The sequence below is a fragment of the Entelurus aequoreus genome, linkage group LG16 (genome assembly GCF_033978785.1).
Source record: "Entelurus aequoreus isolate RoL-2023_Sb linkage group LG16, RoL_Eaeq_v1.1, whole genome shotgun sequence".
Taxonomy (NCBI): Eukaryota; Metazoa; Chordata; class Actinopteri; order Syngnathiformes; family Syngnathidae; genus Entelurus; species Entelurus aequoreus.
The window spans coordinates 13817614-13832613 of record NC_084746.1 but is presented as its reverse complement, the minus strand read 5'-3'; the positions used below and the strand labels follow the sequence as shown (position 1 = coordinate 13832613).

General features: G+C 38.2%; 1 protein-coding gene across 4 annotated transcripts in view; it reads right to left on the bottom strand.

The window, feature by feature from the left end:
- The window catches only part of LOC133630620 (homer protein homolog 3-like), a 104460-nt gene that overhangs the window by 21510 nt on the left and 67950 nt on the right, over positions 1 to 15000 (bottom strand). For all 4 annotated transcript variants that reach the window (XM_062022213.1, XM_062022212.1, XM_062022211.1 and 1 more), the window contains 4 exons: positions 14534 to 14667; positions 10001 to 10157; positions 410 to 517; positions 240 to 320 (listed from right to left, as the gene is read on the bottom strand). In XM_062022213.1, coding sequence (XP_061878197.1) covers positions 240 to 320; positions 410 to 517; positions 10001 to 10157; positions 14534 to 14667 — 480 coding nt within the window. The remainder of the gene's footprint in view (positions 1 to 239; positions 321 to 409; positions 518 to 10000; positions 10158 to 14533; positions 14668 to 15000) is intronic.

Genomic DNA, 15000 nt, shown 5'->3' with positions numbered 1-15000 from the left:
TATATATATATATATATATATATATATATATATATATATATATATATATATATATACTTGCAGTAAATGAGTGTCTCCGTGCTGAAAGCGCCATATAGTACATGCAAAATCCTTGTCTAAATAAGGCGGTGTGCGCCACATTTCAGTAGTACACACAGTCATAACACAAGGGATTTGGATCTTAGTAAATCAGGCCCTATGTGTACTAATTATCTGTACTATCGTAATGCCACGCTTACCCGTAATCTATGTATCGCCTGATCCCTCTCGCGTTCTATGTCATGGTGTTCTGCCCTTTTGCTTTGCAAAATGTGAATTTCCTGGGGAGGGAAAAAAAAATCCACATAAGTAAAACAGAGTGCCATAATGTTTTTGTATTGTACTCTATTGGTAGACAAGGTGTATGGACCTCATCTTTAGCCTTCAGTAGCGCCTCCAGCTCCTCCAGGGACTGAGTCAGTTCATCCTTCAGCCGGTCACTGGGGCCGTGACCCCCATGGGCCTCGAGGTCAGCCACCTTAAAACACACACACATGAAAAGCTGTGTTTCTCTATTAATGCAAACTGTCCAGTTGTATAGGCAAAACATGGTACTTTTTACACAGTGAGATGCACCGCTTAGTTAAATGATGTCCGGTTCTTTTTACACTTAAAACATATACAGCAGGGGTCACCAACCTTTTTGAAAGCAAGAGCTACTTCTTGGGTAGTGATTAATGCGAAGGGCTACCAGTTTGATACACACTTCAATAAATTGCCAGAAATAGCCAATTTGCTCAATTTACCTTTAACTCTATGTTATTATTAATAATTAATGATATTTACACTTAATTGAACGGTTTAAAAGAGGAGAAAACACGAAAAAAAATGACAATTAAATTTTCAAACAGTTTATTTTCAATTTTGACTCTTTAAAATTCCAAATTCAACCAAAAAAAAGGAGAAAAACTAGCTAATTCGAATCTTTTTATGGAACATCATTAGTCATTTTTCCTGATTAAGATTAATTTCAGAATTTTGATGACATGTTTTAAAAAGGTTAAAATCCAATCTACACTTTGTTAGAATATATAACAAATTGGACCAAGCTATATTTCTAACAAAGACAAATCATTATTTCTTCTAGATTTTCCAGAACAAAATTTTTAAAAGAAATTCAAAAGACTTTCAAATAAGATTTAAATTTGATTCTACAGATTTTCTGGATTTGCCAGAATAATTTTTTTGAATTTTAATCATAATAAGTTTGAAGAAATATTTCACAAATATTCTTCGTCAAAAAAACAGAAGCTAAAATGAAGAATTAAATTAAAATGTATTTATTATTCTTTACAATAAAAAAAATAAATTTACTTGAACATTGATTTAAATTGTCAGGAAAGAAGAGGAAGAAATTTAAAAGGTAAAAAGGTATGTGTGTTTAAAAATCCTAAAATCATTTTTAAGGTTGTATTTTTTCTCTAAAATTGTCTTTCTGAAAGTTATAAGAAGCAAAGGAAAAAAAAATAAAATTTTATTCAAACAAGTGAAGACCAAGTCTTTAAAATATTTTCTTGGATTTTCAAATTCTATTTGAGTTTTGTCTCTCTTAGAATTAAAAATGTTGAGCAAAGCGAGACCAGCTTGCTAGTAAATAAATACAATTTAAAAAATAGAGGCAGCTCACTGGTAAGTGCTGCTATTTGAGCTATTTTTAGAACAGGCCGGCGGGCTACTCATCTGGTCCTTACGGGCTACCTGGTGCCCGCGGGCACCGCGTTGGTGACCCCTGATATACAGTATCTGGACAACACTACTTTAATTTTAAAGAATGCAAAGTTGTGATCTCCAACCAAAAGGTACCCAAGTGTATTAAAATGAGCACTTGGTCCTGTTTAAGAACACTTTATTATGTTTAATTCAAGTTTGCTTGAGAGCAGAAGCAAAAGGAAGTCAGGGGAGGAGAGGAGCAGATGTCATCTCCCTCCGGTAAGCCCTCTCTTTTTGACGCCTAAGTGGGCCAGTGAAAGTAGGATATGGCTGTCCTACAAACTCCTCTTCCTCTTGCACCACCGCAGAGACATGAGCCATTTTTCAGCCACCTGGCCTCTCCGTCCTGAGATGGAAGGAAACGAGCTCGGGAGGGGGAGTCTCACTGAAATCAGCTTTGAAATGGCCTGAAAATTGCTAAAAAAAAGAATGAGCAAAGCAGTGATTGTCATTCCTTCCTTGAATTGAAATACTATTGGGAACCGGATCTTTTTTATGTATTTATCGGTATGTGTAAAGCTAATTGTTGACTTGCGCTTGCTTCAAATAAGATATATAATCTAAGTATGGGCGATATGTCTGAAAGCTGTATCACGAAATACTTTTTTTTTTTCATATTGGTTGATATTGATAATTATTGATATTTTTTCTAACCTATCAAAAATACAAACCAGGAGAAAAATACATTAAAGGCCTACTGAAAGCCACTACCACCGACCACACAGTCTGATAGTTTATATATCAATGATGAAATCTTAACATTGCAACACATGCCAATACGGCCGGGTTAGATTAGTAAAGTGCAATTTTAAATTTCCCGCGAAATATTATGCTGAAAACGTCTCGGTATGATGACGTTTGCGTGTGACGCCACGGATTGTAGCAGACATTTTGGGACAGCGTTGTGGCCAGCTATTAAGTCGTCTGTTTTCATCGCAAAATTCCACAGTATTCTGGACATCTGTGTTGGTGAATCTTTTGCAATTTGTTTAATGAACAATGAAGACTGCAAAGAAGAAAGCTGTAGGTGGGAAGCGGTGTATTAGCGGCCGGCTGCAGCAACACAAACACGTAGAGAACTGGGACAACAGAGACTCTTACCAGGAGGACTTTGAGTTGGATACGCGCTACCGTGAGTACGCAGCTGCGGCTTCCAAACATTTGATCGCTTGCCCGTACGTGCGTGCCGCTCTGTGCATGTCACGTACGTGACTTTGGGGAAATATATGTGCTGTATGAACTTTGGGGAGGTGAACGGTACTTTGGGCTGTGGGATTGAGTGTGTTGTGCGGGTGTTTGATTGGTATTGGCGGGTTGTACGGACAGGAGGGGGGAGGTGTTTGTTATGCGGGATTCATTTGTGGCATATTAAATATAAGCCTGGTTGTGTTGTGGCTAATAGAGTATATATATGTCTTGTGTTTATTTACTGTTTTAGTCATTCCCAGCTGAATATCAGGTCCCACCCGCCTCTCACAGCATCTTCCCTATCTGAATCGCTTCCACTGCCCTCTAGTCCTTCACTCTCACTTTCCTCATCCACAAATCTTTCATCCTCGCTCAAATTAATGGGGTAATCATCGCTTTCTCGGTCTGAATCGCTCTCGCTGCTGGTGGCCATGATTGTAAACAATGTGCAGATGTGAGGAGCTCCACAACCTGTGACGTCACGCTACTTCCGGTACAGGCAAGGCTTTTTTTATCAGCGACCAAAAGTTGCGAACTTTATCGTCGATGTTCTCTACTAAATCCTTTCAGCAAAAATATGGCAATATCACGAAATTATCAAGTATGACACACAAAATGGATCTGCTATCCCCGTTTAAATAAGAAAATCTCATTTCAGTAGGCCTTTAAATGTTAACATTTTTATTTCAATTGTAACCTTCCCTGTGATTATAATCCCCTCAGCTATCAAAAATGTCAACACGAGCACGGAGAACACTTAACAATAACCTCTTAAAATGTAGGTTGCAAAAATAAGGAATATGTAAGAAATGATTAATAAAGTGTAACAAAACAGTGCAAAGTGTGAAAATATTGTGGAGAATGCATATACAGTATGTTTAAGAGTTATTTCTTTATTCATAGACATGTTTGGAGCAGCTAGTACTTTTCCATTGTATACTCTGTATACCAGTTTCTCTTTGTCTACAGAGGTCTGTTTAGTGTTTTAGACATTGGAATGTGAAGAGGATACATCCCCCTCCTTGCCTTATCAGTGTTGAGGAAGGGGGAGGCATTCGTTTCTGGGGGGGGGGGGGGGACTGCTTTCCGATTCAAGAAGTAGTTTATTTCCGTTTGAATGTTAGACCATGACTGTATTGATGTGGGCTGGTCTCCTGAAGTTTCAGTAAAACATGATAATATTCCTATTCTGTCTTGATGGTCCTTCTTACTCAGCATATATGTCATTGAAAGAACTTGGGATTGACCAGTGACTTTAATTGCCTGAGAGGGAATACTGGCCAGACGCAACAATATGAACGGAGAGAAACCTAACACTATTTTTTGCAGGTTTAGGGCCAGGAAGTTATGTGCTCTGTAAAACATTTAATTTGGTCCGTACTGAGAGGAATTTATGTTATTCAGTAATTTATTATTTAAACATTATTGCACTAAATTACTGTTATTTTTAAAGGAGAACATTTGTTTTATTTTATTTGTACAGTCCTGCGCTTTAGTTCCTACCTGTTGTTTCCATTTACCCAAATAAAGAATGGCCGAGGGTGGACGGACGGTCCGTTTGAAAAAAATCCAAAAAACTGCCATACCGTTGAGGTAAATGTTCCTGTTTTATTGACAATTTCTTTGCTCTCTGCAGCACACGTACTTTGTTCTTTCAGTCCATGCAGAGAAACAGCAAGATGGCGCAACCAAACTTGAAACTATTACGTGATTGGCTGTTAGCGTGACCCCCATTGCTCTCTGATTATTGCCTGTTTTGCTAGATTACCAGAGCGTGAGCGCCTTTGTTCATGCAACCAACCATGCTTTGTAACGTCCGGTTTCTTCCGACCAAAATCAAACATGTTTTATTGATATTGATTACGTGTCTATCGCGATATATATTGCTACAGGCCTCAAATTTGAACTTTTTAAGGTCAAGGCAAGTGTTGGGAGGGCTCATATTTTAGGGCACCAAGGCAAGTTAGAAGGGCACCAAGGCAAACATTATTTTCTTTCCAGGCAGGGGCTCCAAAGCATGCATGCATGCATACATATACCGTTTTTTTTTCCTTCGCTGTATACTTTTAGTGTGGGGACAAGTGTCTCCAATATTGTCCACACCTGTCTCCATCTAACAGCAGTGCGCTCCTAAACACACGGCGGGAAGCGAGGGAAAATGTCCGGAGCGTCCCAGAAGAGTTGGTGCTGCAAGGAATTCTGGGAATGTGTTTATGTTGTGTTGCGGTACAAATATTCTCCCGCTATGTAATTGGGATTGTAGTTTAGTGTGGTCTTACTATATGGCACATGTTTATGACAGTGCTGGCGTCGTTTATACGGCCACCCTTACTGTGACTTCTAGGTCTTTCGACTAAGTATACTCCGAGGGGATACCCTCGATGCGTCATGACTAAAGAACCACATGATGCTAGTGTGCATGCGCTTAAATCCGTGTAAACTAACATGCGTGAATAAATGACGGGGGTTTGGTGTATTATAAAGGAAACTTATCATTATCCCATATATCCCTCGTCCATTACCAAGTAAAAAGTGAAGGGCGGTTACGGCAAGTTGTTACTGCTAATGTTGGTCAATTTTTATGGGCATTAATTACGGCAAATAAGAGGGCGGTCGCGGCAATTCGAGCCCTGTTGATACCGTTTTATCGACCCAGCCCGAATATATCCTTATTACCTGCAGTGTTTCTCAGAATAATTGTATCTAAATTATCACAAAACTTTGTGTTGCCATGAGTTCCCGGCGAGAAGACAAAAGCTGTCTTTGATCCTACCAAGAAGAAGGCTTGTAAAACTCCACTGTGTAGGATGGGAAGCAACATGAAGGTGTTCTGTTTCTTTGGTGTATTGTAATCCACAGAAAGATTTTGTCTTGACCCGAGATCTACAAAGTGGAGAGAAAGCAGGACCGGCCGAAGCTCCAGGGACCCGTTCTTTTGAACTGTTTTACGACCTCTTCTTTGAACTCTTTTACGACCTTTTCTTTGAACTGTCTTGTAATCAAAGGCGATGGCTGTTTACGACCCCCGTTCCTTAGAAACAGCTGTTGCCATGTAATCAGGGAAAGTCCAAATAAAAGAGGAGGCGTACACTGGAACACTGTACAAGGTCTCCTCACTGAGCCAAATTTAATTCTGTCTGTTTAAATTCCTTGCTTCTTGTCTTGTTTAATAGATGTCATCAGTGTTTGAAACTGACAGTATTTACGGTCAAACCAAGGCCTACTTTGGCATGTTTCTTGGCCAGCCTATTTATTATTTCAAGCAATGCTGCCACCGAGCTCAATGGTGTGCGTATCACTCAAGCATAGATAAAAACATTAATACTGGAAGTCTCTCTTCGCTCCACCGTTTAAGAAACACTGCAGTAGAGGATCGATACTGTGGCGCTGAGCTATATTAAAAAGGCGTCACGTTTTGTTAAACACTTATTGACGTGTGGAGGAGGGGAGGTGCATTGACTGGAATGGAACATGAAAGGTGATTTAAGGGAAATAATAAAGTCAAATCCACAGGGAGTCTTGGAGTGAAATGTGACATGAACCATCACATACTGCCTTAGCAGAGCTGTAATGAACGTACGTTTCGGACATTAGCTATGTGCACATGGACACATTTAATCCGATTAAAAACCTAACCGGAATAAAAATGCTTCGGAGTATTTTGACCCGATCACACACGTTCGGATCAAAATTGTATTCGGCTCGAGATGGGTGATTTATGCCGAAAATCATTTGTATTGTAGCGCATTGAAAAACACACATTCCGAAATTCAGGTTAGAATGATCCTTACTGCGCATGTCTTTGATGTTAGATATACTTTGGTGGTGGAGGGGGACTACATTTAATACTCTCCATTGTCTTGTTGCCGTCTTCTACATTCAACGTGAACACTGCAAAAAGTCAGTGTTCAAAAACAAGAACAAAAAATACAAAAATTAGGGGTATTTTATTTTGAACTAAGCAAAATTATCTGCCAATAGAACAAGAAAATTTGGCTTGTCAGGACTTTCCAAAACAAGTAAAACTAGAGCGCAATTTCGAGTTTTGGGGTTCGGTTTTTTTTATTAGATGGCAATTTCCACCGGTCCTGATGTGTGTGACAAGTTTGGTGACTTTTGAAGTATTTTAAGGGGGTCAAATTACAGCTCAAAGAGGCAAAAATTAGTGTTTTTAGTACAATTTTGTCTTGAAGGGGGATTTGCCAACTTCCTGTTGGTTTTTGCCCGAGGATGATAAATTATGAAATGTAGGTCTAAGTGAGACCTACATAGAGGTTTTTGTTTCATGTCTCTACGACCTTCCTAGTGGGAGTTACAGGCAGTTTGATTTTGTTTTTTCCTAGGGGGCGCTAGAGTGCAATTTTGAGTTTTGGCGTTTTTGTTTTTTTTATTAGATGGCAATTTTCGCAGGTCCTGATGTGTGTGTCAAATATGGTGAGTTTTGAAGCATGTAAAGTGGGTCAAATTGCAGCTCGAAGAGGCGGCCGGTATAATAATAATAATAATAATAAAACCTTACAATAACAATAGGTCCTTCGTCCCAATGCAAAAGGACTCCCGTTGGGATTCCTTTTACATGGGCCGTGCGGGCCCTAATCAGCTAACCTCAATGAACCCAAAAATACCTTAAAATAAGTATATTCTCACTAATAACAACTGTATTACTATATGAGTACGTAGTTTATACTTGTGAGTTTTGATGACAGCTTTGCAACATTTGATATTCTAGTTTCAAGCATGTTTTACTCAATATAGGTCATCAAATCTCAGCAACAAGCTGTAATATCTTACTGAGATCATTTAGGACCAAAACCCTTAAAACAAGTAAAACACTAACATAAAATCTGCTTAGTGAGAAGAATTATCTTATCAGACAGAAAATAAGCAAATATCAACCTTATTTGAGATATTTCATCTTACTTAGATTTCAGTTTTTGCAGTGTACAGAAGTAGCGTTATATACTGTTGAGTCTGTTGCTTTAAAACAAGATTAGCAAAAACAAAAGTATGGTATAGAACAGAGCTGGGCAAATATTTTGACTCAGGGGCCACATTGAGAGAAGAAATATGTCTGGGGGGCCAATGTGTATGTGTGTATAAATAATACATACACATTTAGCTGTAAAAAACTGCTGTACAGTCTGTGTGTTTGGCTCCCTTTTTTCAGGAATACTAATACCAAAAGTCACAATGTCCATTTCTAAAAACAGACTACCTCAAAAACACGGAATGGAACTTTACAGTTTTTTTTACTGAATGGGACACCAAAAATGCACATTAATATAAAGAAAGTGGGATTTACAATAATAACTATGAGCAATAAAACACTGAATATTAACATTATATGAACATCGCTCCTCTTTCACTTCTCAGACCAGCTCCTCGATAGACATCTTTTACAAATATAACAAACAGCAAAATATGAATGCAAAGTAATAAGCACCTACAGTACAATATGATATATTATCACTTTTATGCAGACATTTGTTATAAAAATCAGTTTTTAAAACACGCGTTTCGGGCTGGCTGCTCTGAAAACAAACCCCGCCCACTCTGGTTTGTTCTTCGTCAGAGCTGCTGTAACGTAGATTACCCTAATAACTCCTATAACACTCAAAAGCGCAGATTTCTACCATTGAAATACTTTCTATAGTTCAAGACTTATGGTCATTTAAAAACAGCACTGCACATCATAATGGCAGCTACAGTTTGGATGTTAAAGGTCTAAAAAAGTTATGTTGAACGTCCGGCGGGTCGGATTGCCCCGCGGGCCGTATGTCGATGTCACAATAAAAAAAAAGGTATTCAGTTGTCGTCTTAACAAGCTGTTTTATTCACGACATTGCAGCTACTCTAAGTGCTAACTGCTAGCCTCAAACACATACACAGAAAGTCGTAACATGAAGACGTGCGGCAACTTACAAATAAGAAGCACGGAACAGCTCCATTTCAAAAAGAGAGGTAAAACAAAAGTAGTGAACAGAAGTAAAAAATGATAAATACCGTGATAACGTCGGACGAGCAGAAATGCACAAAGCCATGTTTGTTTACGGTGTAAGTTTAGTGCTTCTTCAGCACCTGCATTGATTGATTGATTGAGACTTTTATTAGTAGATTGCACAGTACAGTACATATTCCGTACAATTGACCACAAAATGGTAACACCCCAATAAGTTTTTCAACTTGTTTAAGTCGGGGGTCCACATTAATCAATTCATGGTAAAGTGCAGTGAGCAAACTCGTCCAAAAGATGGCGCCTTAGCACAAATAATAACACACCTTTCTGTTTATGTTAGGTCCTGCGCATGTCAAAGTAAAGTAGTCCGATTTAAGGTGTGACGCATGAAACTGCACGTCATCATCAGATCTTTTTTTTTCATGGTCCATGTACACAGGAACATTGTAATCACAATGATGATCAGATTAAATACATCCATCCATCCATTTCCTACCGCTTGTCCCTTTCGGGGTTGCGGGGGGTCGCTGGAGCCTATGTCAGCTGCATTCGGGCGGAAGGCGGGCTACACATGTTAAAGTTAAAGTACCAATGATTGTCACACACACACTACGTGTGGCGAAATTATTCTCTGCATTTGACCCATCACCCTTGATCACCCCTTGGGAGGTGAGGGGAGCAGTGAGCAGCAGCGGTGGCCACGCCCGGGAATAATGTTTGGTGATTTAACCCCCAAATTACTACCCTTGATGCTGAGTGCCAAGCAGGGGGGTAACGGGTCCCATTATTACAGTCTTTGGTATGACTCGGCCGGGGTTTGAACTCGCAACATACCGATCTCAGGGCGGACACTCTAACCACTAGGCCACTGAGTAAGTATGTTGTCCATGTGCATGTGGCTAGTGACTTCTAGGTGGTTTTTTTTCACTAACTACTGTTTTTTAAAAAATATTTTTGTTATTTTATTTTGCACCTAGACCCGCAAACTACAGCCGCTGAAAGTCAATCAAATGATGCCCCACCACAGAGTGTAAGGCTTTCTCAGTCTTCAGAAATACGGGGCCATAAATCTTGAGATGACCCGTGAACTGGTTCCTGCTTGCTAACCTGTTCTCGCAGCCGCTCCGTCTCGTCCTGATAGGCGTGCAGCTGCCTCTTCCACTGCTCCACGTTAGCGTTGGCCTCGTGCAACGCCGCCACCAATTTGGAGTTGCTGTCCTGCAGCGTGAAGAGCTCCGCCTCCAGGTTCATCTCGCAGATAGACCTGGGGGCCAAACACCGGTGGAGTAAAAATAGCCTCAAGACGATCACATTTAAAAAGGATGAGAAATAATTTCATCACGTTGTCCTCAGATTACAGTAACCAGAAACGAGGCGCTGAGGCCAGCTTGGTTTTTTTCACATTACTTTGCAAATAGTTATTAAACCATGACATGGAAATCTTGTCAATACAGAGAAAGCTGCTTGCAAATTCCATTTAATCAGCGATGGATTACAACTCTTGTTCTCCTGGATGCTGACTTCAACCGCATTGTTGTCTTTTTTTAATGCAAACATATAACATTCCTTCTTTAACCCAATGATGTTTAATGCACATCATCTCCAGATTACATTTATAAACCATACCAGTGGAAATAAAGGACATTTCCTCTCTATATAAACAGTACAGGCCAAAAGTTTGGACACACCTTCTAATTCAATGGGTTTTCTTTATTTTCATGACTATTTACATTGTAGATTGTCACTGAAGGCATCACAACTATGAATGAACACATGTGGAGTTATGTACTTGACAAAAAAAGGTGAAATAACTGAAAACATGTTTTATATTCTAGTTTCTTCAAAATAGCCACCCTTTGCTCTTGATTACTTTTTCGCACACTCTTAGTCTTAACTTTAAATACATGAGCTTCAAGAGGTAGTCACCTGAAATGGTTTTCACTTCACAGGTGTGCTTGAAGCTCATGGAGAGAATGCCAAGAGTGTGCAAAGCAGTAATCAGAGCAAAGGGTGGCTATTTTGAAGAAAATAGAATATAACATTTTTTTTAGTTATTTCACCTTTTTTTGTTAATATATATATATATATATATATATATATATATATATATATATATATATATATATATATATACATATATACATATATACATATATATATATATATATATATATATACATATATATATATATATATACATATATATATATACGTATATATACATATATATATATATATACGTATATATACATATATATATATATACGTATATATACATATATATATATATACGTATATATACATATATATATATACGTATATATACATATATATATACATACATATATATATATACGTATATATACATACATATATATATATACACGTATATATACATATATATATACATATATATATACGTATATATATATATATATATATACATATATATATATATATATATATATATATATATATATATATATATATATATATATATATATATATATATGTATATATATATATAATATGTATGTATGTATGTACAAACCCCGTTTCCATATGAGTTGGTAAATTGTGTTAGATGTAAATATAAACGGAATACAATGATTTGCAAATCTTTTTCAACCCATATTCAGTTGAATATGCTACAAAGACAACATATTTGATGTTCAAACTGATAAACATTTTTTTTTGTTGCAAATAATCATTAACTTTAGAATTTGATGCCAGCAACACGTGACAAAGAAGTTGGGAAAGGTGGCAATAAATACTGATAAAGTTGAGGAATGCTCATCAAACACTTATTTGGAACATCCCACAGGTGTGCAGGCAAATTGGGAACAGGTGGGTGCCATGATTGGGTATAAAAACAGCTTCCCAAAAAATGCTCAGTCTTTCACAAGAAAGGATGGGGCGAGGTACACCACTTTGTCCACAACTGCGTGAGCAAATAGTCAAACAGTTTAAGAACAACATTTCTCAAAGTGCAATTGCAAGAAATTTAGAGATTTCACCTTCTACGGTCCATAATATCATCAAAAGGTTCAGAGAATCTGGAGAAATCACTGCACGTAAGCAGCATGGCCGGAAACCAACATTGAATGACCGTGACCTTCGATAACTCAGACGGCACTGTATCAAAAACCGACATCAATCTCTAAAGGATATCACCATATGGGCTCAGGAACACTTCAGAAAACCACTGTCAGTAGCTACAGTTGGTCGCTACATCTGTAAGTGCAAGTTAAAACTCTACTATGCAAAGCGAAAGCCATTTATCAACAACACCCAGAAACGCCGCCGGCTTCGCTTGGCCTGAGATCATCAAAGATGGACTCATGCAAAGTGGAAAAGTGTTCTGTGGTCTGACGAGTCCTCATTTCAAATTGTTTTTGGAAATATTCGACATTGCAAAGGGGAAGCGAACCATCCAGACTGTTATCGACGCAAAGTTCAAAAGCCAGCATGTGTGATGGTATGGGGGTGTATTAGTGCCCAAGACATGGGTAACTTACACATCTATGAAGGCACCATTAATGCTGAAAGGTACATACAGGTTTTGGAACAACATATGCTGCCACCTAAGCGCAGTCTTTTTCATGGACGCCCCTGCTTATTTCAGCAAGACAATGCCAAGCCACATTCAGCACGTTTTACAACAGCGTGGCTTTGTAAAAAAAGAGTGCGGGTACTTTCCGGGCCCGCCTGCAGTCCAGACCTGTCTCCCATCGAAAATGTGTGGCGCATTATGAAGCGTAAAATACGACAGCGGAGACCCCGGACTGTTGAACGACTGAAGCTCTACATAAAACAAGAATGGGAAAGAATTACACTTTCAAAGCTTCAACAATTAGTTTCCTCAGTTCCCAATCGTTTACTGAGTGTTGTTAAAAGGAAAGGCCATGTAACACAGTGGTGAACATGCCCTTTCCCAACTACTTTGGCACGTGTTGCAGCCATGAAATTCTAAGTTAATTATTATTTGCAAAAAAAAAATTTAGTTTATGAGTTTGAACATCAAATATCTTGTCCTTGTAGTGCATTCAATTGAATATGGGTTGAAAAGGATTTGCAAATCATTGTATTCCGTTTATATTTACATCTAACACAATTTCCCAACTCATATGGAAACGGGGTTTGTACATATATATATATATATATATATATATATATATATATATATATATATATATATATATATATATATATATATATATATATATATATACACATATATACATATATATATATATGTATATGTGTGTGTGTGTGTATATATATATATATATATATATATATATATATATATATGTCTTAATTAGATTATCCAAAAAATAGTGCTCGATACCGTGGTAGAGCGTAATATGTATGTGTGGGAAAAAATCACAAGACTATTTCATCTCTACAGGCCTGTTTCATGAGGGATTTCCTCAATCCTCCTGAGGATTGAGGAAATCCCTCATGAAACATGCCAACTGTCCATGGAGTGAGTCACTATAATATTGATCATGATACACGCAGCACGTCATGTGTGTTATTACAACTACAGTACATACACTGTCTGGCTAGCTGTGTACAAACAAAACATGAAATAATACTTTACAGATACCGTAAATGATTGTTCATGCTTTTCACTCAGTACAGACACAGAAGCTAGCTTACGGCTAACGCCTTAGCATGCCATCTGTCAGAATGATTGTATATAAGTTATCACACAACTTGTTTTCCCATGAGTTCAGGCTGCCCTGCGAGAAGACAAAAGCTGTCTTTGTTCTTATCAAGCTTGTAAACCTCCACTGTGTGCGATGGGATGCGACGTGGAGGAGTCGGTTTCTTTGGAAGACCCGAGGTCTACAAAGCAGAGGAGGGGGAAACCTGACAAGGCTCGAGGCACCTTTTTCTCTGAACTGTTTATGAACCCCCTCCCCTTAGGAGCAGCTGCGTAACGTCATGTAATGTAATCAGAAAATGCCCAAATAAAGGAGCGTGTTGGGACTGCCTTCAGAGCGTGGTGGGAGGCTGTAGCTGAGTGTGCAGCCCCAGACGTTTCTCCTCATGAGCTAAATTGAATCCTGTCTCTGTTTGATTCCTTGCTTTTTGTCTTGTCTAATAGATGTCATCGGTGTTTGAACCTGACACCATCGCAAGGCGATGTGTTAGTACGCTAAAAAAAGAGTTCCTCAGTGTTCACTCTTACAATAACAATGTTGCTACAGTTTGGTTATTATACAGGTTACACAACGTAAATGAAGTATTGTTGACGCTTTTTGAATGCATTTTTAAAGTGATTTATAAGTAGAATTGATTGCTAACAGCTGCATTGCTAGCTACCAAGAACGAGCCAAACATTACAAGTTTGAATGCAAAAAAAACCAAAACCTTTTGTCTTCTTGTCTCTCATAAAGATTGGGAACGATAGGCAAAATTCCTTGTTTGTCGGAGGTCACCTTCAATGTTCCCTTTGTGTTTCATAATTGGATTTAAAATGGTTTCTATTTGGCGAGAAAGAATAGAAAGCACCCTTTCACACAGCTTTAAGCATACGACCAAAGAGAAAGTCAACGATTTCTCTTCCCATGAATGAGGACTTTTATGGTAATAATATTGGACTCCCTGATGTGAAATGTGTGTTGGTACCCCTCAGAGAGCATCTTCTTGATTCGCTCCTTCTCAGAGGACAGCGTGATGTCGGCACTTTGACTGCGGAACAGCTTGTCCTCCGGCCCGTTCACACACACCACTGGAGGAGACTGGAGGTCATCGGCGAGGTCCTGAGGAGCACATCAGTAAACACACTCTCCTCTTACAACAGGGGTGTCAAACTCATTTTAGATCGGGGGCCACATGGAGAAAAATCTACTCCCAAGTGGGCCGGACTGGTAAAATCACGGCACGATAACTTAAAAAAATAAATAAAGACAACTTCAGATTGTTTTCTTTGTCTAAAAATAGAACAAGCACATTCTGAAATTGTACAAATAATATTTATGTTGGATTTTTTTTTTTTACAATTACCTGTTGCGGTTAATAGTATATATACTTTATTTGTCGTTATTTATATTTTCTGAATAAATTATGTGATAATGTTCATCAGTTGGTGTTAA